A 27,878-nucleotide genomic window follows, 5' to 3' on the forward strand; every position below is an offset into this window, starting at 1 on the left:
TGGATGGTCAGATCGGGTCCGCCTGAAAAAACGAACAGACAGACCCGATCAGTATGTAAGTGTGAAAGGGGCCTAAAAAGACCTAAAATTGGCCCTATTATTTTTGTACATTTTCAGTTATTTCTGATGCCTTTTGCTGTTTTCGGTTGCGTTTTACTATTGTTCCCACTCTGCGTTCTGTAACAACACTTCCTGTCACCATCTCTTTGTATTGCAGTGTGACTTGTCTCTTAGCTGTCAGTGAACCTGTGCACACCTGACAGTTTCTGAAACAACACATTATAGGGCCTAACGAGTGAATCTTAAGCCTCGTACACACAATCGGATTTTCCACCGGGGATTGTGTGATGACAGACTGTTGGCGGAAAATCCGACCGTGTGTACGCTCCATCGGACGATTGTTATCAGATTTTCCGCAGACAAATGTTGGATGGCAGTCTTATAAATTTTCCACGGACAAATGTCTGTTGTCGGATTTTCTGAGCGTGTGTACACAAGTCCGTCATACAAAAGTCCAAAGTACAAACACGCATGCTCGGAAGCAAGGATGAGCCAGAAACGGTCGGTCTTGTAAACTAGCATTTGTAATGGAGAATTAACATTCGTGACGCAGCAAATTATGAAATGTCGAAATGCAGCAGTAATAGTATAATAATGAAGCTGCTTTGCTGGTGATACTGATGGAGTTCTGCCGAATGTATTTTAAAAGGCTTTTAACTTCTAGTGATATCAAGAATAATATTATTATGTTTGTTTGTTTTTGTTTTTGGTCAAGTTACCAAAACACCATTATCCCATTGTTTTTAAGATCAATGATACAACTATGTTGGTATCCCTTGTTAATTTTACATGTATTGTACATGTACAAGTATTATTCTACACAATTTTTTTATTGTGCATTAAAAAAAGAAAACAAATAAAATTAGACATGCTGTCTGCCAATAGAACTTAACTAAAAAGTGCATTCTATGCATCCAAAAATATAGAAAATATACAAAATCAAATCATTATTCAACCAAAAAATAAAATAAAAGCCTCATGCATGTGTCCTGCTTCTTAATATGGGGGTCAACAATGCCAAGAGTTGGTGAAAGCAGGGGTCTGTCATCCGGAGATAATTTCCAAAATCATCCAGATGACTCTCCTGGAGCTCCCGCAGCAAAGGCATATGACATAATTGGTCATGATTAATAAAGCAACCAATTTTTGGTACAAGAACTCCTCCTCCTCCTGTTCCTGGACTGGACTTGGGTCAAAGCAATAACTCCAAGGCCAATAATAAATAACACGTAATCTCCTCCGATTCCGCAACATGTCTGGTTGACGAACGGCCGTTCAGAAACGAACTGAAAAGCACGAAATGAAAAGAGCGAATCAACACTCACCAAAATACTACTAACAAAAAATTAGCAGAAGAAGCCCAAAGGGTGGCGCCTGACAATTGAACTTCCTCTTTATCGGCTCGTAGTATGTCTAGTACGTAACTACGTTTGTGTTTGTTGGCAGACAATTGTGTACCGTTTACATGCAAGACAAGTTCACGGCACACGCCCTTTGGACAAAAGTCTGCTTTGTCTGCGGAAAATCCGATCGTGTGTAAGAGGCTTAAGAGTGAGAAATCTTCTTCACGTACTCAATGCAACATTTGGAATGCTGCATCATTTGTAACAATTTTAACGCTAACTAAGGACACTTTGATGAGACAGCATTTAATAAAATGCTCATTAATTTCATCATTAGCAAGGGTATGCCAAGAAGTAAGCCAGTTCCTTATGTCACGCCCAATTAGCATCTCATGCTCATAATCCCATTAGTATTGTTGAATTCACTAATGGAGAAACTAATAGGCATAATACCAGGGCACATTAATTGGGCATGACACCAGTTCTGGTTTTAATTATTAAACTACAATAATGAAATGCATGTTTGTAAAATATCAAATGTTTAAATAAGGCTGAAGAGGAGATAAAATGTATCGGAAATGCCGCAGTTTAGGCTGAACGTGTTTGGCTTTTAATTCGTAGCTGCAGGTTTTTTTTTTTTTTTTTTGGTGCTTGCAAAGTTTTTTTCCGGCGTTATATCAGGGCTTGTTGTTCAGTGAGAGAGACCAGTATCAGAGGAAGAATCTGACGCAAAAGAGTTTCTCCTATGATGCACTTTGATAGGCAACACCATACAGTACTGCAGCACTCCTGTTTACAATTTTGGGATAAAGAACCCAGTTACCAAACCTGGTGGGTCCAGGAGACATCCGGGTATACATCCAGCTCATCATTGTGCAGAATTGAGCTGGGGCTCTGTGGTCCACAGATCTGAAGGTGGCAGTTCCAATGTCCACCAGTGGGTGTCTCCTAGCAAACAGCAGGTCCAAGGAACCGAACTTCACCCTCACTATACCCCGCATGTGAATCGCACAGGAACCGCACCGCATTTCTGTGTAATTCACATGCTGCCTAGTGCAGTGCAGTTTGAGCCCATTCATTTTAAAGAGGAAGTAACTTCCCCTTCTTTGTACCTATAAGGTAAGCCTATAATAAGGCTTACCTATAGGTACTGTATATATCTCTCAAGCTTACACTGTTTAGGAGATATTTACTGTATACTGCGCCGATTATGTCATTGGCACATGCACTTTGAAGAAACAGCCACCCGTGCCATTTCTTCAGGGCCTGTGCTATGACCAGTGGTTCCTGCGCGCATACGCGGGAGTGACGTAATCGCAGCGCCAGACAATCACAGCACCAAAGCCCGCAAGCCCGGAAGTAAGATGTCGGCCATGACAGCGGTGTGCGGTCGCTGTTTTAAGGCAAGTAGTTTTAAGGCAAGTATGCGATGCATAATAGCACATTAGGAAAGTGTCTTGCTGGATTTTTTTTTTGGAGGTTTACAACCTCTTTATAGGGGCTCAAATTCCACCACATGACACCAAAGAAGTGCAGGCACCTTTTTTTGGAGCCGCATCGCAACCAGATCACATGATTTTTTTTTGTACCATGCAATCCAGTGCAGGCAAACCACACTGCATTTGTTATTAGTTTGGGAGTCAATTGACACCCACAGCAGATCGCAAACACAGTGTGATTGCAATGCGGTGCAGCATATTTGTCAACCTAGGCTAAAGAAGAAGTTCCGCTTTATGCCCTCCTCCCATCCTCCTCTACTAAATTTGGCACATTCAATTTTTTTTTTTGGGTGGGGGCACCTGTTTTTGATAGGCACCTGCTCCCACTTCTTCTCGGATGACAGGAACAGCGCTGATTTCCTGGACAGGTAAGTGTTCTTTTATTAAAAGTTGGCAGCTACAGTATTTGAAGCGGTTGACTTTATTTATGTATTTATTTTTATTCTAGGGTGAAGATCCTTTTATCCGTAACTGTTTTTTACAAACTGAAAACACTATTTATGTCATTGTTAATATTCAAAGCAAACTCACCCATCCATCCATGTCTCCACTTTTAAAAACACCCCCTAGCAGTTCTAGCCACGGCCATTTTGAGTAAGGGCAGATGATTCATGTAGCATCTACTTCCTGGAATCCATTTGCCCTTAGCTCAGGCGTGAAGGTGTTCTATCAGAATACCGCTACCAATCAGAATATGCAATGGAAGTGACATTCTTGGTACACCTGCACCCGTCTGCAAGAAGCCTCCAGCCGCCACTGGTTGGGACTGTGCGTTAGTATCTACGGTTTTTCTTGGTAGGTTTCTTGAGTCCGACTCTCCGGTCCTGTGTGCTATAAAATGAATGAGGGCCCAGATCCTGGGGAATTTCCACACACAGAGAGGGATGCTCTGCCTGATGTTGTTGCCAGAGTCTGAATGGCCCGGATCCTGGGAAGGGGGGATTACCACACACAGACAGGGATGCTCTGCCTGGTGCCGTTGTCAGAGTGTGGATGGCCGTGTCCTGCCAAAACTGGAGCTAAACTCCACACACGGACTCAACCAAAACATGGACGCTTTTCTGTGTAGGTATGCTGGGGCAGCCACAAGCCTGTAGTTAGGGACTAGGGATGTTAGGGAATGTTTACACTTTATCTTGGACTATCGATTGTTTTTGTCATGTTCATTTATTCTATAAGTAAAATGTTTGAAACTTTGCCTCTGCCTGGTCTGAAGTTACTAAAGAGGTGTAATGCAAGTAATTGGTACATATAGTCTACAGCTCAGGTCACTAAACATATTGGGGTATGAAGACATTAGTACACAAGCTAATACAGTGTCAAGATACAATTGGTTACCAACAGTAACAAAGGGTTTTTACAGCAGCCTGTCGTTAAAAGGATAGTTCACCTTTACAAAGAACCTGCCTATACAGGTAAAGGATGTTTGTAGATAAAAACAAACTGTGCAGCTCTAGACATGAATAATACCCTTGCTATAGGTGTAGGCCATTTACATACCTTATGAAACCTGACTGGACTACTCCCAGGATGTTGCTAAGTGAGGCCTAGTCATGAGGGGCGTTGCTAGGTGGGAAAAAGACCAGGGGCTTCTGCCCGAAGACCAAGCCCGGCACCGGGCTCACCTGCTGGTTGCTGCCCAGCTCACCAGTGCCCATTAATGCTGACCACTAAACTGACCTACCTGACACACACACTGACCTACCTGACCATTACACTGACCTACCAGACCCCTACACTAACCCCCCTGACACCTACACTGACCTTCCTGACTATTACACTGACCTACCTGACCATTACACTGACCTATCAGTCCCCTACACTAACCCCCCTGACACCTACACTGACCTACCTGACACATATACTAACCTACCTGACTTTTCCACGTCAGACTTCAGGTGACCTCTTGACACTCCTGCAGGCTGCAGCTCAGCCTTACCTGTAGTGTGTGGCACGCCTATCCCATTCATGACCACTCACAGACAGCAGGCTGCACACACCAGGCAGCCAGAGCCAGGATAGGAGAGCCATCCGCGGCCGGCCCATTTACACAGAGCGAGCGCCGAGAGGGGATCTCATAGTGCTCGGTGCGACCGCAGTGTCATTCCCGCTTCTAGACCTGGCGGTGCCTATGATGGACGTCACACGTCCCGCTGTCCCGGCATTGGACCAGTGTGACAACCATCATTACCGGGTCCAGGAGGCAGGACTTGTTATGTCACTAAGCTGCGCTCAGAGTCGGATTGATCTCCGCTGGCTGCGCTGAGTGAGACAGTCAGTGACAGTCCGACTCTAGTCTGAGTCTTTGTATGCGGCCGCTCGGGCTCGGGTCTAATAATACAATGATGAATGCCGGAGACCCGGGGCTTTTTGGGGGGCCACTCGGGGCTCCAGACCCCCTTAGCCTGCCTCGCCCCAAGGCCACTGCTAGTCATCACTGACACTGCTCACCTCCACCATCACAGGAGTGAGCTCTTCCTCTGATTAAAAGCCCCTCACATACTCTTTCTCTCCCCTGATGCAGTAGCTCTGAGCTCAGCATTTGAGAGCTCACTCCTGTGATGGTGGAGGTGAGCAGTGATGACTAGGCCTCACTTAGCAACATCCTGGGAATACTTAGCAATGTCCTGGGAGTATTCCAATCAAGCTTCATGGCGTAAATGGCCTACATCTATAGCAAGGGCTTTATTCAACTTTAGTCAGAGCTGCACAGTTTGTTTTTATCTGTATAGGTAGTTTTGTGGTAAAGGTGAACTATCCCTTTAAAGTGGAGTTCCACCCAAAAATGGAACTTCCACTTTTTGGATTCCTCCCCCCCTCCGGTGTCACATTTGGCACCTTTCAGGTGGATGGAGGGAGCAGATACCTGTCTAATACAGGTATTTGCTCCCACTTCCTGGCATAGATCACCGTGGTGCTTGCGGTGACCTACGCCACTTCCGGCGCCTACACTCTCCTCCACCGATGTATTCTGTGGGACACAGAACACAGCAGGGACCTGAGAGGACACGCAGCGTGACTCGCGCATGCGCAGTAGGGAACCCTTACCGAGGATGGCGACGGTAGCAACCCAGAGCCGAAGGATGGATCGGCTTCGGCTGCCAACATCGCCGGCTCCCTGGGCAGGTAAGTGTCCATATATTAAAAGTCAGCAGCTGCAGCATTCGTAGCTGCTGGCTTTTAATATTTTTTTTTCAGCGGACCTCTGCTTTAAGCTTATACATATGGCAGGTGAGATAGCCTCTTGCAGCAAGGTAAATGTTGCTCACACTCCTTCAGCAGTGATTCGTCTCCCATAACAATCGGAGCAGATCTGTATCACCGGGGCCCTCAACCTGTGCACAGGTACGGAAGAGAAAGAGTTAAAGAAGAGTTCCAGCCTGGGGAAAAAAAAATAAAAGTCAGCAGCTACAAATACTGTAGTTGTTGACTTTTAATATAAGGACCCTTACCTGTCCTGGAATCCCGTGATGTCAGCACTTCAGCCAACCTATCCATTGGCTCCGGCAACACTGTATCCTGGCCTAGGCTGACAAGACCCAGGCCTAGAGCAGCACGGGAAAAGTCCCCGCTGGCTTGTGCCACACTGTTAGTATAGCACCAGTCTTATGGGGCGGACTGGGCTGAGAGGCAAATTAGTCTAGCGCCCCCATAAAGCGGCCGCACTGCTTCCGGTATGCGGAAGGCCGGCCTTCCGCAACTGTAGGGGGGGGGGGGCTTCTAATTTTGACTGTCCTATCATCCTGGACCACAAACCTTCCTCACTGTGCTATGTTTTCTGCTGCACCATAGGCATAGTTATATCTTCTTAGTCCTCTCCATAAAATTATCAGAAATTTCTGCTTAAAGTAGAACTTATTCTATTTTGGATAGAATAAGGGAAGTTTATAGCCTCTGTCAGTTTACTTTTTACCATCCCTGTCCCATTACAGAGATTTCCCTTCACTTCCTGCCCCATATCCAAACAGGAAGTGAGAGGGAATCTATCCCCCCCAGGCCCTCAGAACTAGTGTCCCCACTCGAAAATTTCAGGACTTAAACAGAAAGGAGCGTGGCCTTGACAGGAAGGGGTGGGTCATATTTAAATTAGGGGGTGTACGAGCTTAGTCAGGCCTAGGGCAGCACAAAACCTAAATACACTACTGGGCTCCGGGTGCAGGCGTCAGCATCCTTACTAAGGGAAACAGGAATTGAAGCCTTGCAGCTTCACAGCCTGCTGTCTCCTACTGCGCATGCGTGAGTCGCGCTGAGCTTTCTGAATGGTCCCACCATCTTCTGGGACCTGTGTGTCTCCCAGAAGACAGCGGGGGGAAGGAGGAGGTGCTGGAAATTACATAGATCACCGCACAATGATTGCGGCGATCTTACGCGGAAGTGGGAGCGGGTACCTGGTTTTGACAGGAATCCGCTTCCCCCTCCCCCCAAAAGGTGCCAAATGTAGCAGAGGAGGGGGAGCAAACAAGCGGAAGCAAACAAGTATAGTGCACGCATGGGGTCCATGCTAGATGCACAGCAGGACCCCCCATACTGTTACTGGGAGTGAGGTAGCAGTGATACCCTGGACAGGTGGAGAGGGCATTGGTAAATATGACAATCCTGAATTAAAAATGCCACAGCCATGAAGCAAGGCATCACAGCTGCAGCATGTGTACAAGCCCCAGCGGGCTGTAATTGTACAACTCTGTTGGTCAGCTGAGGGGGGGGGGCCCTAAAACTGCAGCTCTGCCACCTGTTGTTATGCCCCCAACCATCCCCCCCCCCCCCCCCTACACACACATTTCATGCTGGTTAGCTCTTACTCAAAAAATGGTTGCTCATAATTAAAGAGCACACCAACGGTCTATGGTCAGTAGATCATGATCAATTCACTGGAAAATATTACATTTGCATTCAAAAACCTGCATACAAATATGTTTTTTCTTGTTATTTTGTTTCTGAATATAATACAAAATGTCAACATTGGAACATTTTGTTTTATTTCCTAAGAGCCCTTGCACACTGGGGTGGTTTGCAGGCGCTATTGCGCTAATAATAGCGCCTGCAAACCGCCCCGAAAGTGCCGCTGCTGTCATCCCAGTGTGCAAGCCCCGAGGGCTTGCACACTGGAGCGATGCGCTGGCAGGACGGTAAAAAAAGTCCTGTCAGCAGCATCTTCGGAGTGGTGAAGGAGCGGTGTGTATACCGCTCCTTTACCGCTCCTGCCCATTGAAATCAATGGGACGGCGCGGCTATACCGCCGGCAATGCGCCTCTGCAGAGGCGCTTTGCGGTGGTATTTAACCCTTTCTCGGCCGCTAGCGGGTGGTAAAACCGCCCCGCTAGCGGCCGCATACCGACGGTAAAACGCCGCTAATAATAGCGGCGTTTTACCGCCGACGCCGCCCCCCGCCCCAGTGTGCAAGGGCTCTAACAGTGTGGGTTGTCTGTATATTTAATGTAATGAATTGACCAAGATCAAAGACAGCTGGAGTAGGGATATGCCATGGGAGGGATGATTGAGTTTTAAAGTTTAAAGGAAGAACTCTGGAGATCAGGAATAGGCGTTATCCAGCATGAAACGCGTTCGTGATTTGCAGCATTCTGTATGCGCCCTGCTTTAGTGAAATAAAAGATTTATGCAAATGCTCAACATGTGTATTGCAATGATGATCCAAATAGGTTTACTATAGCAGGATCTAGCATGAGCATCTTATTCACAAAATCTTTTTTGGCTCTTAAAAGGTGGTAGGCACCACCATTTTGGTGAAAGAAAATGGATATTTTACCAAATTCACCATTTTAAATGGGTCCTGAGGGTTAGGCCTCGCTCACATTGGAGCGACGTGCCACGTGATTTGACAGGTCAAATCGCATGACAAGTTGCATCCAATTTCCGACCAATTGCACTGTTCAAATTAGGATCGGTAAGTGTTAAAAAAAATCATGAAGGAGGAATATAATGTCCAACAATGCCCTGTAATGATAGAGGAGAGCATAGAGTGTCCTGCAGGCACTTCCTTCTATGCACTTCCTGTTTGTGCTGCTTGAAGATGGCTGACATCAACTTCTGAGGGCAGGTGAGTAAATTGTAACTAAAGTGCCCTTTAGAATATCTCTGAGACACAAGGGATGTACCCAATAGCACCTAGATGTCCTTCTCCTCTTCCTCTGCTCAGACAATTACTCATAGATCAGCATCAGTGATGGGCTTGGGCGTGTTCGGATTGAACCCTCCAGGAAGCTGGCACTGCACAGCGCTAATCACAGGCATCGTGTGTATGTGAAGCTGCCGGTCGGGAAATGCCTCACTGCCTATGATTGGTGGTGTGCAGTGACAGCCTCCTGGCGGGTTTGAGCGGAACACGCCCGAGCCTATCACTAATCAGCATCATCTGCAGGAGGCCAAACATGAGATAAAGCCTAGTAAAGGAATCCATGTTGCTGCCTTCCCTGCTAATAGAGTATGCACAGGAAATATTCACCGTGACAAGCCACACCTCACATTGTTTATTTCCTGTAATGACACTTCCCTTTTTTAAAAAAAAAATGTTTGTGGAGCAGTTTTAATGTGCCGTATCGTGCATCAAATGCTTCAAAATCTGCACATAGGGCATTTCAGAAGCGTTTTTAAAGCGTTATTAATGCTTGTAAAACACCAGTCTAAAGCCCATACTAAAGCACATTAATGCGAGTTTAATGCCCATACTAAAGCGCATTAACGCTATACATAAGTGTGGGCAGCCTATTGCATTAGGGTGTGCACTCCAAAGCTCAAACACACATGCCTTTCTCTGTAGCCTCAGCTGCACGGGACAGTGAATGAATAGGAAGTGCTCTGTGCTGAGGAGAACCTGTTCATTTACAAATTGAAGCATAGTAAAACACAGTTTACTATGCTTCAGTTATGAATGAACACAGTGAGTGAGTGTGTTCACTGTGTTCATTTAGAAATGTAAGCCGCTGGTAAATGACATATTTACTAGCCCCTTCTCCCACACTCCATCCTGTAACATCCCTCGCAGCCATAGATCCCAACTGTCCCGGATTTCGAGCGACTGTCCCTAATTTGGAGCAACAATTTTGGTCTAATCTATATAGTTTTATATAAAATGCCGTGGATTTATTGAACCTTCTTTTTTTTTGGTTAATTCTCCTTTAAGGGGGTATGATAAGGGGCGTGTCCTATGCCTACATACATTTGTAGGTGTCCCTCATTCTGATCTCAAAATGTTGGGAGGTATGCCCGCAGCATCCGGGGGTAGAGGAGAGGAGGGAAGCCAGCAGCACTGTAAGGTGGAGGGGCCAACACGAGGGGGAAGCCCGAGCAATAGGGGAAATCGGCACTGCACGTAGTGATTAGGGTGTGCCCAGGCACACCTGGCACACCCCCTGCGCACGCCTATGACGCAATAGGAGCATTTGTTAAGAGTTATGGGCCGTACACACAATAGGATTTTCCAACAACAAATGTTGATGTGAGCTTGTTGTCGGAAAGTCCGATCGTGTGTATGCTTCATAGAACATTTGTTGGCGGAATTTCCGCCAACAAATGTTTGAGAGCGGGTTCTCAAATTTTCCGACAAGACTTGTTGTCGGAAATTCCGAGCATGTGTACACAATTCAGACGCACAAAATTCCACGCATGCTCGGAATCAAGCAGAAGAGCCGCGGCCCGCACTGGCTATTAAACTTAATTTTTCTCGGCTCATCGTACGTTACCGCGTTCTTGACGTTTGGAATTTCCAACAAGATTTGTGTGACCGTGTGTATGCAAGACAAGTTTGAGCCAACATCCGTCGGAAAAAAATCCACGGTTTTGTTGTCGGAAAATCCCATCGTGTGTACGTAGCTTTAGAAATTTAGTCAAGTGTGAACAAGACCTTACTTTCACTTCTCTGCAGCCTGTGACTGACAGTAAAGAGAGAAGCAGCAGACTGATAAGCGTATCTCTTTGTTACTTTGTTCTGTCTTTCCAAAAGCATGTTCATTGTTAGCACATGTGCACTACAGTACAACTGATTGGCTGCTTCTCCTTCTCACAGCATTTACTATACTATAATTTAATTTACTATGCTATACAGGGGTTTGAAAGAGGCCGATGCAAAATCATATTAACCCCTTGGAGCCGTGGTTAATATATGTGTTAGGATGCTGGGAGGTGGGGCGAGGTTATGATCATGTGACCACCGTGATTGGCTGTCACGGTGGTCACATGATCGGAAAGCTCCCAATCACCAGCAGCGATCAAGAGCCGCTGGTAACAGTGCCAGGGGGGTGCAGGGCGCACGCTTTCGGCACAGGTGTGTTTGCACTAATGCACGCAAATATGCGGCGGCTCGGCACCAAGACCCACCGAGAGGCCGCATATTTGCATGCGGCCAGCACCAAGAGATTAAGAGACTTAGACTACTCACATTTAAAAATAAAAATTATATTGGTGTATTAACCACTTAACCACTTCCCGCCCGGCCCATAGCAGATGACGGCCGGGAGGTGGTTGTGTTTTCCTGACTGGGCGTCATATGATGTCCAGCAGGATAACCCCCTAGAGCGCACCCGCGGGGGCGCGCAGCGCGGCGATCGGGGATGGCATGTGTCCCTCGGACACAGCTCTTTCCCGATCACGGTAAACAGCCAGTGATTTTGGCCGTTTACCACGTGATCGGCTGTGTCAACGTCACAGCCAATCACATGTCAACAAACTCGGCGGCGTGCACAGGACAAGTGCAGGGCACAGGAGGAGTGCAGGGCAGGGATCGAGGAAGGCGGGTGTCCCTTGGACACAGCGCTTTCCCGATCAAGGTAAACATCCAATGAAATTGGCTGTTTACCATGTGACCGGCTGTGTCCAATCACAGCCGGTCACAAATGTAAACAGAGGAGCAGTTACCATCTGATCTCTGCTCTCTCCTCACACACCGATCGTGTGAGGAGAGAGCAGGGATCAGTAAGTGAGATCAGTGTAGTGTTCTGTCTGTATACTGTATACTGTGCACAACACGACCCCCCCCCCAATAAAGAGGACCTGTCACACAGCCCAGCCCATCTGTCAGTCAGCCCATCTGTCAGTCAGCCCATCTGTCAGTCAGCCCATCTGTCAGTCAGCCCATCTGTCAATCAGCCCATCTGTCAGTCAGCCCATCTGTCAATCAGCCCATCTGATCAATCAGCCCAGCCAATCAGCCCATCTGTCAGTCACCCAATCAATCAGCCCATCTGTCAATCATCTGTCACAGGCCCACCGCTATCAGTACCGCCATTGGTACCGCAACACAGGCTACCAGTACGGCCATCGGTACCACAGCCAGTCCTGCATTCAGGCCCACTATCGGTACCGCAATCAGGCCCACCGCCATCAGTACCGCCACACAGGCTACCAGTACCGCCATCGGTACCACTGCCAGTTCCGCTATCAGGCCCACCATCTATACCACCACACAGGCCCGCTACACAGGCCTGCTACCAGTACTGCCACCCATACCACCATCGGTAGCGCCACCACCACACGTACTGATACCTGTACCACGATCGGTGCCACCACCACCCGTACCTCCACCTGTACCGCAATCGGTACCGCCACACAGGCCCGCCACTAATACCACATTGGTACCACCACTACCGCCAGCAGTATCATTACATAGGCCCGCCAAAAAGCACTACCAATAATGTCGCAAAGGGTTTACACACCTGAGGAGGCATATGCCCTTCTTACCATGTCGGATGATGAGAGCAGCAGGGAGCTCACATCATCCGATTCTGGTTCAGAATACGAGCCAGTGGAGGATAGTGGATCGGAGTCCGAGTCCTCGGAGGAAACCATCCCTCCCAAAAGAATGAAATCAGGACCGAGATCAGGACCGAGATCTGGACCGAGATCAGGACCAAGATCAGGACCAAGATCAGGAGATCTGCTCACCACCAGCAGCGCCAGACCCCAGGAAGAGGAGCCCAGTACAAGCACTGGAATCACACGCCCAGCCCGAAGAACCCAGCCCCAGTCCTACCTTCCCGATGCCCTGGCAAACCCCTTATGGTTGCCTGCCAACTCAGGATCCGCTATCATCCCCCCTTTCACTGCACAGCCAGGTATGCAGCCCGACACTACAAGTTTTTCTCAATTTGATTATTTTTCTTTATTTTTCCCTCAAGATTTGCTGCAGAATATGGTGGATCATACTAACCTATATGCATCCCAATTTATTGCTGCCAACCCCAATTCTTCCTATGCCCACATGTTCCAGTGGCGACGTCTAACACTGGACGAATTTAAATTATTTTTGGGCCTTACGTTCAATATGGGGCTTACAAAAAAGAACAAAGTCCATGCATATTGGTACACCAACCCCATCCAACACATGCCCATATATTCCACTGTCATGTCCAGGACAAGATACGACATGATTATGCGTTTTCTCCACTTCAATGACAATTCACAGTGCCCTCCCCGAGATCATCCCAACCACGACAAATTGTACAAGATACGCCCCCTAATCAATTCCTTTTCCCAGCGATTTAGAGACATTTTTATCCCAGACCAAAAAATTTGTGTGGACGAGTCCCTCATACATTTCACTGGCCGACTGCACTTCAAGCAGTATATACCAAGCAAGAGATCCAGGTATGGGGTGAAATTAAATAAATTATGCGATCGAGCCACTGGATATGTCTTCACATTCCGGATCTACGAAGGCAAAGACTTCCAGCTCCAGCCCCATGATTGCCCCACATATATTGGAACCAGTGGTAAAATTGTCTGGGAGCTGGCATACCCCCTGTTCGACAAAGGATACCATTTATATGTCGACAACTATTATACCAGCCTGCCCCTTTTTCATCACCTTTATAGTAAAAAAACCCCGGCCTGCGGTACTTTAAAAAAAAACGGAAGGGATTCCCACAAAATTTGTTGACCAAAAAATTGCAAAACAGAGAATCGGCATTCATGAGGAACGAAGAGGTGTTGGCCATGAAGTGGAGGGACAAGAAAGATGTCCACATCCTCTCTACCATCCACAATGACACCGTGGTGGAGACCCAAAGAAGAGGCGGCCCCATTGTAAAGCCCGAATGTGTCCACGATTATAATATGTACATGGGAGCTGGGTGAATTTAAACGATCAGATGCTACAGCCCTATTTATCAACCAGAAAGTCCCGTTATTGGTATAAGAAAGTTGCGTTTCACCTGTTTCACATGGCCCTTTTTAATTCGTTTGTCTGCTACCGAAAAGCAACTCAAAACCAACAAATCACCTACCTGAAGTATATTGAAGATATCGTCACTGCCCTCATTTACCAACAAAGTCCCGCCCCAGTAAGCATTCGTTCTGATAGCGTGAGTCGACTTCACGAGCAACACTTTCCCTATCACATTCCCCCCACAGAATCTGGAAGAAGACGCCAAAAGAAATGCCGTGTATGCAGCAGTGGAGGAGTAAGAAGAGATACCAGCTATTATTGTCCCCAATGTCCCTCCCAACCTGGCCTGTGCATCAGAGATTGCTTCAAAAATTATCATACATCCATCCAATATTAGTTCCCCTTATTATTAACAGACTGCCATTTCCCCATTTTCCTGCTACCATGTTAATTAACTGACCCTGGCCTGTTTACCGACGATGTCTTTGCTTGCCGATTTAAACCACGTTTCTGACTTCCACGTGCACCAACCTCAGCCTGTTTACCGACGATGCCTCTGCCTGCCGATTTAAACCATGTTTATGACTTCCACGTGCACCGACCTTGGCCTGTTAATCGACCATGTTTTTGCCTGCCACTTGGACTGATCTTTTGGCCATCTACTTCTGTACACAGGGGTCTCACATGTGTGAGGGGCTTCAGAATAGCGTTCTGAGTAGAGAAAACCAGTTTTTCGTTTCCTGTGCTCCCAGAACAGGGTCTGGTTGCCCGGAGGCTTCAAAGCGATTTGGGTGGGAGAAGCCTCTACCCCTGTCCCCCTGGCCCTAAGCTTGATGGTCCTTCCTACTGCCTGGACCAATACTTTGGCTGTGCTGAACATATTGCTGCCTGTAATGACCTATGACATTATGGACCATGTTTCTTCCTGCTGCTTGGACCAATAATTTGGCTGTGTTGACCATATATCTGCCTGCTGCCTCTACTGACTTTGGACAGTATTTCTGCCAGGACACCTCTGCCTGCTACCTGGACCTGTACTTTGGCTGTGCTTTGGCTGTGCTCTGGCTGTGCTTACAGTATCTCTGCCTGTACGAACTATGGACAGTATTTCTGCCAGGACACCTCTGCCTGCTACCTGGACCTGTACTTTGGCTGTGCTCTGGCTGTGCTGACAGTATCTACTGAATTATGGACAGTCTTCCTGCCTGCTGCCTGGATGATTGCTTTTGCTGTCACTGACCTCATTCCTGCCTGCTGCCTGGACCGATGCTCTCCTCTGTGGACCACTGCACTTTTAAAACCACAGGTAATCTTTTGTTATTTGGTATGTATCTGTTATGTGTTAGAAATATGAAGGGCCTTCAAAAATGTGATCGGTAGTCAGAAAATGATATGTGTAATTAATGCTGCTAGAATGCCTGGAGGTGCTACTTCACTGTTGGGCCTCTGTATGTGGCCAGGCTGTGTAAAAGTCTCAAACATGTGGTATAGCCATACTCAGGAGTAGCAGAATGTATTTTGGGGTGTCATTTTTGCTATATACATGCTATGTGTTAGAAATATCTTATAAAGGGACAACTTTGTGTAAAAAAAATGCATTTTCATTTTTTTTCCACATTTTCCAAAAACTTCTGGAAAAAAATGAACCGTTCATAAGACTCATTATGCCTCATAGATTATACGTTGGGGTGTTTGCTTTCCAAAATGGGGTAATTTTGTGGACAATTCCATTGTCCTGGTACTCCAGGGCCTTCAAAAGTGTAATAGGTGGTTGAGAAAGGATATGTGCAATTTATGCTTGTAGAACGCCTGAAAGTGCGACTTCATTGTTGGGCCTTTGTATGTGGCCAGGCTGTGTAAAAGTTTCACACATGTGGTCTCGCAATACTCAGGAGGAGTAGCGGAATTCATTTTGGGTTGTCATTTTTGCTATGTACATGCTATGTGTTAGAAATATCTTAAAAATGGACAACTTTGTGTAAAAAAAAATCATTTTAATTTTTTTTCCACATTTTCCAAAAACTTCTGGAAAAAAAATGAAAAGTTCAAAAGACTCATTATGCCTCATAGATTATACGTTGGGGTGTTTGCTTTTGTTTATAGAGAAATAAATTAAAACCGCAGATGTGATCAAAAACCTCCAAAAAAAAGCTCTATTTGTGGGAGATAAAAAGGACATCAATCTTGTTTGGGTACAGCATCGCAAGACCGCGCAATTGTCAGTTAAAGCGACGCAGTGCCATATCGCAAAAAATGGCCTGGTCATTAAGGGGGGTAAATCCTTCCGGTGCTGAAGTGGTTAATAAATACAAGGCTGCATTACTTTGCCTGTAGTTCAGCCTTAAATCCAAGAAATGTCTGAACATTGGAAAATACACATACGTGTTTCACTATGGTCATTTAAACAAATATATGCAAATTGAGATATAGAATAAAGATTGTATTAAAATGATTTTTTTTCATTGATTTAATTTTTTTTCTATTGGTCAGGACTCAGCAGTGGCTGTAACACCCACGAACAATGGCAATAAAGTCTACAATGACAACAAATGGCATGAGGTTATTGTCAGAAGGAGCCAAAACACGGGATACATAATTGTGGATGGGAAGTATACAGGTAGAGTCACATCTCTGAGAGAGATGGCAAAATGTTCCAAATTATACTGGAAAAAATGGATCTGTGCCCATTCACACCAGTGGGCACACAATATAGTGTGCATACCAGCACATTGTGACACATTGCCATGCATTGTAACATGTTGTGTTGCAAATAATTGTATGCCTACATCATTTTATCCAAGCGGACACCAACAGAGGAACTTGTGTCTCTTAATCTCTTTCTCCAGGTTTTGGCTCCTCATCTAGTGCTGGTACAGTGATTGGTGATAACACTGGTGTATATATTGGAGGACTCCCAAGGCACTTTTCAATAGAAAGAGATGACACAGGTAAGAACTTGCATACATACAGTATATGATTGTCATTCCGGGGTAAAATATGATGTCATCTTATTGAGTCACCACATAGCCCTGCTAACCAGCAAAGGTGACCTAGTTGTAATCCACCTCTATGATGAAAACAGAGGTCTCTGTTGGATAGATTTGTAAACATGTGAAAGCTGCACTCAGGGTGCCTCTGTAAAGTGGTTCCTGCGGCATTCTATAGGTATAGCATTCCAAAATATTGAGATATTTAGCAATACCAAAACTGAGCACATGTGAGAGATCTTCAGCTGCCCTTGGCAAGCCTGGGTATCTCATGTAAGGAGAAGAGGTGGGACTTTAGGTAAAGGTTTGCTGGGATGTGTCCTAGCATTTATTCATTAATTTTTATTATTTTTAGTTCATTATTGTAGCTGGTAGCTCTCAATCCATACAGAGGCTTTTACAGATGGTCCTTGTACCCACAACCCACTAATAAGTGCCCAGAATGGTCTTTATTCTGTAGCACCCTCGTCAGGCTAAATTTAGTTTTTGGCTGAATGGATTAGCAATCTGTTTCTTTGGACTAGTCAGCTTTCTCTAAGCTTGGTGGTTGCTTGCTCCTGCCTGCCTCTGGAAGAAGCTTCCATAAATAGCTGGCAGGGTCAGCCACTGAAGTTATGAATATTCATCTGACCTCAGCCAATCCCTGGGAGGAGGCACACAGAAGGTGGCTGGGAGAAGATAAGTGTTTGGGAAGCTTGTCCAGAGTGGTGTTATCCTGGAGTTGGCATTCCTGGGCTGGTAGGCAGCCTGTGTACTGAAGTTGCTGTTTGGGCCTCAGTATTTGCATCGCTGATGGCCTGAAGGCGATCTGATTGAGAGACATTTGCTGGAGGGTATCACCTGCAGAGACTCGTCTGGAGAAGGACCTTTTCTTCCTCACTGGGGAGTGTCGCATGGAGGCTGGGTGTCAGACAGCTGTACTTGGATTTTGTGAGTAAGACTTTGATTATGGATCCCAGGTGTGCATGTGCTTGGGAATGTAGGTGCCAGAAGTTGCTGTAAGGAATAAGACAACTCGCATAGCGTTCCAGAGGAACTCTCTCTTATTATCCAATGCTGCACTGGAGAAACAAGAGAGGAAATACTGGTTAGGTACTGAGGGTGGAAAGGACAGACTTTTTTGTTTAAGAGATTTCCATGAGCATAGTGGAATACAGGTTGTTTTTATATCTTAGGTGACACTGAAATTGTTTGGAAGAGTTTTGTTGGCTGCCTTGGTGACATATATATACAGAGCCGTGACAGCTCTACAGAAGAATGGGACCTGCTGGACTGGGATATGGCAGAAGAAAGACACAATGTCTATGAGAAGTGGGAAGGATGTCCAGAGACTTCAGATGATGGAGCACATTTCCTGGGCTTTGGTAATATAAATGACACGTTTTCTGCTTTTAAGTAAATAAGCAGCTAAAAGAAAGTGAAAGAAAAACAGTTTGTGTTACCCAGAGTTGTCATCATCATTGTCATTGTTAGAGTGTCTTAAGCCGGGCCATACATGGATCGAAATTTGCCAGGGACCAGCCAAATTTCGACCCATGATTGGGCAAGCTAATTGTAACCAAGTCGATCTATTGATTGACTTGTGTACAACCAGCCTGTCAGATTTTTGGCATGCAACTACTGCTGGCGGTCATAGCCACTAGCAGTAATCATTATGTTCCACTGGCTGGGATGGCTCCCCTTGCTTGCCCCCCAGCATCAGAACACAATAGGGCTGTGAAAAGAAGGAAGGAAATAAAATGGAATCATCTATGGCAGTGGTTCTCAACCTTTCTAGTGCCGTGACCCCTTGATAAAATTTCCCAAGTTGTGGGGACTCCTAACAGTAAAAAAAGTTTTGTAGCATTTGTGGTCAGCACCCAAGGCAAGACAAATAATTTGTGCCCCTAACCCACAGACATTTAGCGCTCCCTGAGTATATTATTAAAACCCCTTATAGTACATTTTAGGATATACCACTCTTTCTCTTTGTTCTCTATTTATCTCTCTCTATCCTAATTTCTTGTTTTTTTCCCCATCCCTCCCTCTAGCTGTCTTTCTTGTTCTTTCTCCCCCATTTTCTTTGTTCCTCACCCTCTTTTCCTCTCCCTTCCATGTATTCTCTATTTTTATTCCTTCTCTTACTCCTTGGTGGGGTGTGTGTGTGGGGGGGGGGATCAGTGGCAGTGCTGGGGGAAGTTCTGATCAGCCAACTTAGGTGCTCTTGATAAAGGTCATCTGCTAATGAGAACTGTAGTGGGGACTTTTAATGGCAACTCTAATCACAGGTAGTGTTACTCACTGTGTCTCCAGCTTCACTGTGTCTCCGACATTGTGGTGTCTCGTAGCAGTGACACCTATGCCAAAATCAGGAAATAGAGTCTCCTCCAGCCCCTCCCACTTCACATTCCTCACCAGTCAGCTGACCTCTAGTCTCTGCCCCCCCAGCCATGCCGTGAACTGAATGGGCGGCTGCAAAGAGGCTGAGTGGGTGGCCGCGGGCTCCAGGAACAGCCCTGCTGGGTGGCCGCGAAAAGGCTGGGAGAGCAGCGTGGACTTCAGGAACAGCTCAGTATACGTTGACCCCTGGCAAATCATCATTTGACCCCCAAGGGGGTCCCGACCCCCAGGTTGTGAACCACTGATCTATGGGCTGCCTTAGGTACAATAGGGGGACACACCTATCTATCCTATCACGCTGCATCCAATCAGGCAGGCCCCTGCACTACATAGTTGATAGTAGATGTAACGGAGATTGTACAATCCGATTGTAAAGTGTATAGTGATCTTTAGGGTGTGGCCAACTTTGTCTGTTGGCAGTGAAAGAATGACAGGGACACAATGTGGTCATTTACATGTATTGTTTCTATGTCATTGTAGGCTTTCTGGAACTTTATCCCATTGTATTTCCTGGTGGTCCGGATTTTGAGATATCTTTCATGTTTAAAACTGACCAGCTGAGGGGGCTTCTGCTTTTCATATATGACAAGGACAGGCTGGACTATATCATGGTAATTATGATCTGATTTGCTGAGATACATATGGATACATGTGCAACGTGCAAAATAATCCATTGCACCTAATCATACTGCATCTTTTAATAATTTCTCTACAAAAAAGTGAAATATGATTGATTCCCTTTTAGGGAATTTAAAAACCGAATTGCCCAGAACATGTTCTTGCAGGAGATAAATTAGACAAATTTAACCAGTTCTCTTTCTATGGATAAAAACCTCTTGCCACCCACATTAGGCCTTGTTCATATGAGCATATGTAATTGCATGGGTGTTCATCCCCATGCAAGTGGTCCAATTCCTGTCAATTGGGATGCAGAGGCTGCAGGGCTACAGTTGCTGCTCCCAGTCTGACAGCAATGTGGGTGTGTGTTTCTGAATACAGACAATGTACATTTTGGGACACACCCACACCTGCATGGATGTCAAATTGGGAGCACTGGCTGTATCTGTGCAACTTTTACCTACCAATAGACATCAATGGGACTGCCTACATGGGGATATATGGAACATCTGTGCATCCTCCTGTGGGCATACACAGCCCATGCACGCACATTCACTTAAGTATGCCTGTGTTTCCTAAAAGTAATTGTAAAGCTTTGTGTTTTATTTAATTAAAATAACAAACATCTTATACTTACCTGCTCTGTGTAATGGTTTTGCACAGAGCAGCCCTGATCCTCCTCTTCTAAGGTCCCCTGCTGGCACTCTGGGCTCCACCTCCCCGCTGAGCACCCCCATAGCAATCCACTTACAATGGGGGTACTTATTCTAGTCACTCCTGAGCCCTGCTCTGTGTGCCAGAAAGACACACAGAGCAGGGCTTGGCACCACCTCCCCCACCCCCTTCCCTCCTCACTGGCTCTGATTGAGAGCAGCAGAAATCAATGGCTCCTGCTCTGTTGTATCTGAGCCAATGAGGAGCAAGGGAGGGCCTCAGCTCTCGAGCACATTGCTTGATCAAGATTGAGCTCAGGTATGTATTTGAGAGGGGCGGGGGGGGGCTGCAGAGAGGCGCAAGTAGAAGGTTTTTTACCTTACTGCATACAATGCAGTAAAGTAAAAGAAACTTTGCCTTTACAACCACTTTGTCAACCCCTCTAACTCTGTGACTACTTTGCATACCTAAATAATTTTATATATGTTTTTCAAGGACATATAAGTACACTGTTTTAATAAAAACTCTGCTCCTTTTTTATTGTTTTTATATTTTTATTATTAAAGGCTGACGAACATTTAAACATTTTATTAGTTTATATTTTTTGTAATATCTTTTTAAATACTGTAATTGTATCTGAAAATTACAGTATTAAACAGATAGACACTGTCCCCTTCAGGCTGCAGTGGCATCTACAATGAAAGAAATGATGTGAGCTCCTACTATCCTGTAGTGGACTTACAATGTAGGTACAGTATCTCACAAAAGTGAGTACACCCCTCACATTTTTGTAAATATTTTATTATATCTTTTCATGTGACAACACTAAAGAAATTACACTTTGCTACAATGTAAAGTAGTGAGTGTACAGCTTGTATAACAGTGTAAATTTGCTGCCCCCTCAAAATAACTTAACACACAGCTATCAATGTCTAAACCACTGGCAACAAAAGTGAGTACACCCCTAAGTGAAAATGTCCAAAATGGGACCAAAGTGTCAATATTTTGTATGGCCACCATTATTCTCCAGCACTGCCTTAACTGCCTTAACCCTCTTGGGCATGGAGTTCACCAGAGCTTCACAGGTTGCCACTGGATTCCTCTTCCACTTCTCCATGACGACATCACAGAGCTGGTGGATGTAATGATGTGTACACACGAGCAGACTTTTCGACCGGACTGGTCCGATGGAATGAATCCGGCGGACAATACGACTGTGTGTGGGCTTCATCGGACCTTCAGCTGACTTTTTCTGTCAAAAATCTGATGGACTTTAGATTTGGAACATGTTTCAAATCTTTCCGCCTGAACTCCGCCAGACCCAGTTCCTATCCAGAAACACTAACAAGTCACATGACACCGGGGAGGGAAAATGGCTAATTGGGCCCAATTTGGACATTTTCACTTAGGGGTGTACTCACTTTGTTGCCAGCGGTTTAGACCTTAATGGCTGTGTAAGGTACCTGGTAGTTGAGCCTGACTGGTGGAAGGAGACCTCTCTTAAGCGCTGGTTCAGGAGCCACTGGAAGTGGGAACAGTGGTCTCTTGAGCACAGTGGGTAGGAGGGCCTGATGCGGTTCCAGCAGAAGCAGATGATGATCTGGAAGGATGCCCCTCAGGGATGGCTGCGCTGCGGATGCAGGTAGGCAGATGTAGGCCGGTAGGCAGACAGGTAGCTGAGAAGGCAGCGGCAGGATGCTTGACAAGCAGGCTGGAAGCAGCGTCACAGGACACAGGCAAAAGCAAAGTCAGACAGTCCGTTCAGCAGGAGATCAGGCAGATATGAACAAAGGGATGATCCAGGAATAGTCAGGCAGGCAGGAGTTCAGCAACAGGTAATCAGATAAACAAGGTCAGACAAGCCGGGTCGGATTGGAGACTGGAGAATGGTCAGACGTAGCCGGGTCACTAGCAAATACAAATCAGGCGGAGAACAGGAACTCAGGTACAGAGCTGCAGACAAACAGCACCTGACAGAAGCACCTGTCATCCTTTTAAAGGGCCCTTGGCGCCAAAACAGCGCTAGCGCGAACGGGCGCGCGCGCGCACTCGCGAACGCGCGTACGGGCACACGCGGGAGCGCTCCGGCGCCCCCTGGTGGGGAATTAAGCAGAATTGTCCTGGAAGAGCTTCTTGTGCACCTGCGTGCACGCATATTTGCCCGACGGCCACTGATATGCCCCTGACATTGCCCCCTCCCAATGGGCAGCCTCCGGATGCCCAGAATACCCTTCTTTTCAGGATGAGCAGAGAAGTAAGCATGGATCAAACGTCTGGCATGAATATTACAGTCAGGTTCCCACGAATTATTTTCAGGACCATACCCCTTCCATTTAATCAAAAACTGTACTTGCCCAGATCTCTTTCTGCAATCAAGGATGGCCTCCACTTCATATTCCTCGTTGCCGTCCACCAGAACCGGTGTCTTGTCGAATACAGTCCCCTATCCAGAAGTGTCCGCCCTGTACTGCGCAGGCGCAGTACGGAGGACAAACGAGACGCCGAAAGTCTCCGAAGTTCAACAGCTGATCGTCAGCTGTACACGGCGCCTGCGCATTTATTCTTACCCTATGTCCAGGATCATTCCCTACTATCCAAGTGGACATAGAGTTAGAATAAATAGTTGCCGAGCGCAGCGAGGCCGTGCCCGAAGCGTGGCGAGCGAAGCGAGCCCGCGAGGGGCCCTCTTACACAGCCATCGCTAACAGGTGCCCGAGCGCCGTGTACAGCTGATGGTCAGCTGATCAACTTCGGACATTTTCGGCATCTCCTGCTGCTCCGTACTGCGCAGGCGCTGCGCCTGCGCAGTACGGGGCGGACACTATCTGATAGGAGGACACTATATGTCAGAACACCGGTTCAGGGACCCTGGTGCCCCTGTCAGGAAAAGGATCATCTACAGCAGGTTTCAAGAGTGACACGTGAAACACAGGGTGGATCTTGAGTGAATCAGGTAAACACAATTCATAGGACACCTCATTAATCTTTCTTTTCACAGGGAAAGGCCCAATGAACTTAGGAGCAAGCTTCTTAGTAGGACAGGTTAATCTAATATTATCAGTAGACAGCCATACCTTGTCACCAAGCTGAAGGTTTAGGTCTCCTCTTCTTTTCTGATCAAAGAACCTTTTGTTGTCCGCTTGTGCCTTGGATATCGCTTCCCGTAAGATTTGGTTATTATGACTAAGGAACTGCACTGTGTCCTGGACCGCTGGAACTGGGGATTCTGAAAGAAAATCTGGTAAAAAAGATGCATGAAAACCATAGTTGGAAAAGAAAGGGGATTGACCGGTAGCAGAGTGGCTGGCATTGTTATAAGTGAATTCCGCTAGGGGCAGCAGAGATACCCAATCATCCTGCACAAAAGATGTAAAACACCTTATGTACTGCTCCAGTGTCTGATTTGTCCTTTCAGTTTGCCCATTTGTTTGGGGATGGTATGCTGAGGACAGGGCTAGTTCAATTTTCAGGATCTCACAAAGCGCTCTCCAAAAACGTGATGTAAACTGCACCCCCCTATCGGACACTATATTTGCAGGGATTCCATGTAGCCTGACAATCTCCTTAATGAACACACGGGCCGTCTCCACAGCAGAGGGTGTTCCCTTTAGGGGCACAAAGTGAGCCATTTTGGACAGCCGGTCGACAACCACAAGGATCGCCGAACATCCTTCAGAGCAAGGCAGTTCTACTATAAAGTCCATTGCTATCATCCTCCAGGGCCTATCTGGTATAGGCAATGGCCTCAGTAATCCCCAAGCTCTGTTCCTGGGAGTCTTATTCTGGATGCAGACAGAACATGAGTTGACATATTTCTTGCAGAATTCCTTTAGGTTAGGCCACCAAAAGGTGCGCTGCACCAGCTCAAGGGTCTTACGTACCCCAAAATGTCCTGCAAGTGGGTGGTCATGCAGAAGTGTCAGCACCTTGACTCGGGCGCTCTCCGGTACGAAAATTTGACTTCCTCTCCACAAAAGTCCATCACGAGGTGTTAAAGAGGATCCCTGAAGACTTGAAGGTTCTGGAGATGCTTCTCTGATCATGGACAGAAGATCTGTTTGGAGAAGAAGGAAGCTATTTGCCGGCAAGATAGTGTCAGGTACAGAAAAGTCTTTAGGGTTATCAAACATGCGCGACAGCGCGTCCGGTTTTACGTTTTTGGATCCGGGCCGGTAGGTAATGTGGAAACAGAACCGTGTGAAAAATAGAGCCCAACGGGCCTGTCTGGGTTTTAACCTCTTGGCAGATCTTAGATACTCAAGATTCTTGTGGTCTGTATAAATCAGTACTGGATGAACTGCGCCTTCTAGCAAGTACCTCCACTCCTCCAAAGCTGTCTTGATAGCGAGTAGCTCTCGATCCCCCACATCATAGTTCCACTCAGCCGGTGAAAGTTTCCTAGAAAAGAAACCTACGGGGTGCATCAGGTCCTTGTTGCCTTGTCGTTGGGAAATAACAGCACCCACGGCTACTTCGGATGCATCAACCTCCAGGATAAAAGGTAAGGATGAATCCGGATGGCTAAGGATCGGAGCTGATGTAAAACGTTCCTCTGGGCTTCTAGGTTCCAAAGGAAGCGAGAGTTCTGCTTGGTTAGCTGCGTGATGGGGGAGATGATAGCAGAAAACCCCCTAATGAACTTCCTATAAAAGTTTGCGAACCCAATGTAGCGTTGTACGCCCTTTTTGTCCATGGGAGCTGGCCACTCTAACACAGCAGATACCTTCTGAGGATCCATTTTGATGCCGGTAGGGGAGATCACTAACCCCAGGAACTGAATCTCCTTCTGTTCGAATTCGCACTTCTCCGCCTTAGCATACAGTCTGTGCAAACGGAGTCGGGTCAAGACTTTACGGACATGTTCCCTATGTTGCTCAAGTGAACTGGAGAAGATTAGAATGTCATCCAGATAGACAATTAAAAAGATGTCCAGGAAATCTCTAAACACATCATTGACCAGATGCCGGAACGTGGCAGGAGCATTGCATAGACCAAAGGGCATGATGAGATATTCATAGTGTCCAAAACGGGTCCTGAAAGCCGTTTTCCACTCGTCCCCGGCCCGAATGCGGACCAGATTTTAGGCCCCTCTCAGATCCAGCTTGGTAAAGATAGTAGCAGACCTCAGCTTCTGGAACAGTTCAGGTATCAGTGGCAGCGGGTAACGGTTTTTGACTGTAATGTTGTTTAACTCCCGATAGTCCACACAGGGGCGAAGAGACTGATCCTTCTTAGAAACAAAAAATATTCCGGCACCAGCTGGTGAAGTGGAAGGTCGGATGAAGCCTTTTTGAGGTTTTCATTTATGTAAACCTTAAGTGCCTCTTGCTCCTTTTCGGATAGCGGAAAAATGCGTCCAAAAGGAATCTCAGCCCCAGGAAGCAGCTCAATTGGGCAATCATAGGGACGATGGGGAGGCAGGGTGTCTGCCCCCTTCTTGCTGAACACATCCGCAAATTCCCGATAGACTTCTGGTACATCTTGGAGCAGGTCTGGATCAATGTCCATACAAAGTAAGGTAGCAGCAGGTTTAGAGGATTCTGGTAGACAATGTCTTTGGCAATAGGGTGACTGAAACTTGATCTCGCCCGTGACCCAGTTAACAAGAGGGTTGTGGGCCTGGAGCCAGGGCATGCCCAAAATGATTGGAAATAGTGGAGATGAAATAACATCCAGGGTTAGGATCTCTTGATGCTGGGATGAGCAGGTGGCAGACAGAGGAAGGGTTTCTTGAGAGACCTGTCCAGATCTTATGTGGGACCCATTGGCCAAGAAAACTGAGAGTCTGTGTGTCTTGTTCTTTAAAGGCAGATTCTGTTGGGTGGCAAAAGCAGAGTCCACAAAGCAGCTACATGCCCCAGAATCAACAATGGCGTTGACCTGGATTGTTCTTCCCTGGAGCTGTAATGAGAGAGGGAGGACAAGTTGAGTTGTATTGGCGGTTAAAGCGGATAAACTGGTCGGAGTAGAAGAAAAGCACTTACGAGTCTTTACTGGACAGTTGTTCACATAGTGGCCCGTCCCACCACAGTAGAGACAGAGGTTTAACTGGCGCCTGCGCGCCCGTTCCTCTGGGGTCAGGGTAGCACGCATAAGTCCCAGTTGCATGGGTTCGGGAGCCTCGGTTGTTTGGGTGACTGGACTCGGGTAAGCAGAAGGTAGGTATCGGGAGGCAGGAACCGGAGCTCTTGCAGTCATCCACATAGGGCGTGTTTGTTGGGAAGAGCGTTCAGACCGGCGCTCACGAAGGCGTCGGTCAATCTGGATGGTAATGGCGATGAGTTCCTCAAGGGTATCAGGCATCCCTACTCGAGCAAGCTCATCCTTCAGACCTTCAGATAACCCCATGCGGAACTGGTGACGTAAGGCTGCGTTGTTTCATTGAGTGTCCGCGCTCCAGCGTCGAAAGTCTGTTACATAGTCCTCGGCCGGCCTACGGCCTTGCTGGAGCGCGAACAAAGCTGCCTCAGCGGTAGCAGTCCGTTGAGGGTCCTCATAAAGCTGGGCCATGGCTTCAAAGAAGGCGGGCAAGGACTGGACCTGTGTAGCGTTGGTTTCAAGCAGGCGGTGGGCCCAGGTCTGGGGTTCCCCCTGAAGAAGTGATATAACAAATCCCACCTTGGTAGCCTCCAAGGAAAAAGTCCGTGACTGTAGAGCAAAATAGAGTTGGCAAGCGCTGCGGAAGGCCAAAAATTTTGTTTGATCACCAGAAAACTTTTCGGGGGTAGGCGCTCTTGGCTCAGGTGGGAGCATAACCACAGAGGGCGGTGCAGCAGCCTGTACTGGAGCGGCTGCAGAAGTAGGGGCCACACTACTGGGTCCACTGAAGTTCAATACTTGACCCTCCAGTCTGTTGTAACTGTCTTGTAAGGTCTGCACTGCCTGGGTAAGTGCTGCTAGGTGCGTACAGATCTCCTTGATGGGAGAGGTCTCTCCTGCAGGCTCAGTCATGGCTGTTTGTACTGTAAGGTACCTGGTAGTTGAGCCTGACTGGTGGAAGGAGACCTCTCTTAAGCGCTGGTTCAGGAGCCACTGGAAGTGGGAACAGTGGTCTCTTGAGCACAGTGGGTAGGAGGGCCTGATGCGGTTCCAGCAGAAGCAGATGATGATCTGGAAGGATGCCCCTCAGGGATGGCTGCGCTGCGGATGCAGGTAGGCAGATGTAGGCCGGTAGGCAGACAGGTAGCTGAGAAGGCAGCGGCAGGATGCTTGACAAGCAGGC

The 27,878-nt window shown here is 46.9% G+C and overlaps 1 protein-coding gene across 1 annotated transcript in view; it reads left to right on the forward strand.

The window, feature by feature from the left end:
- USH2A (usherin) overlaps window positions 1–27,878 on the forward strand; it is a 1,400,924-nt gene that overhangs the window by 577,169 nt on the left and 795,877 nt on the right. The window contains exons 24-27 of the mRNA XM_073628975.1: window positions 16,509–16,635; window positions 16,865–16,966; window positions 18,181–18,369; window positions 19,865–19,995. Of these exons, the coding sequence (XP_073485076.1) occupies window positions 16,509–16,635; window positions 16,865–16,966; window positions 18,181–18,369; window positions 19,865–19,995 (549 nt within the window). The remainder of the gene's footprint in view (window positions 1–16,508; window positions 16,636–16,864; window positions 16,967–18,180; window positions 18,370–19,864; window positions 19,996–27,878) is intronic.

The sequence above is a fragment of the Aquarana catesbeiana genome, linkage group LG04 (assembly GCF_042186555.1).
Source record: "Aquarana catesbeiana isolate 2022-GZ linkage group LG04, ASM4218655v1, whole genome shotgun sequence".
In the NCBI taxonomy this organism is placed as follows: Eukaryota; Metazoa; Chordata; class Amphibia; order Anura; family Ranidae; genus Aquarana; species Aquarana catesbeiana.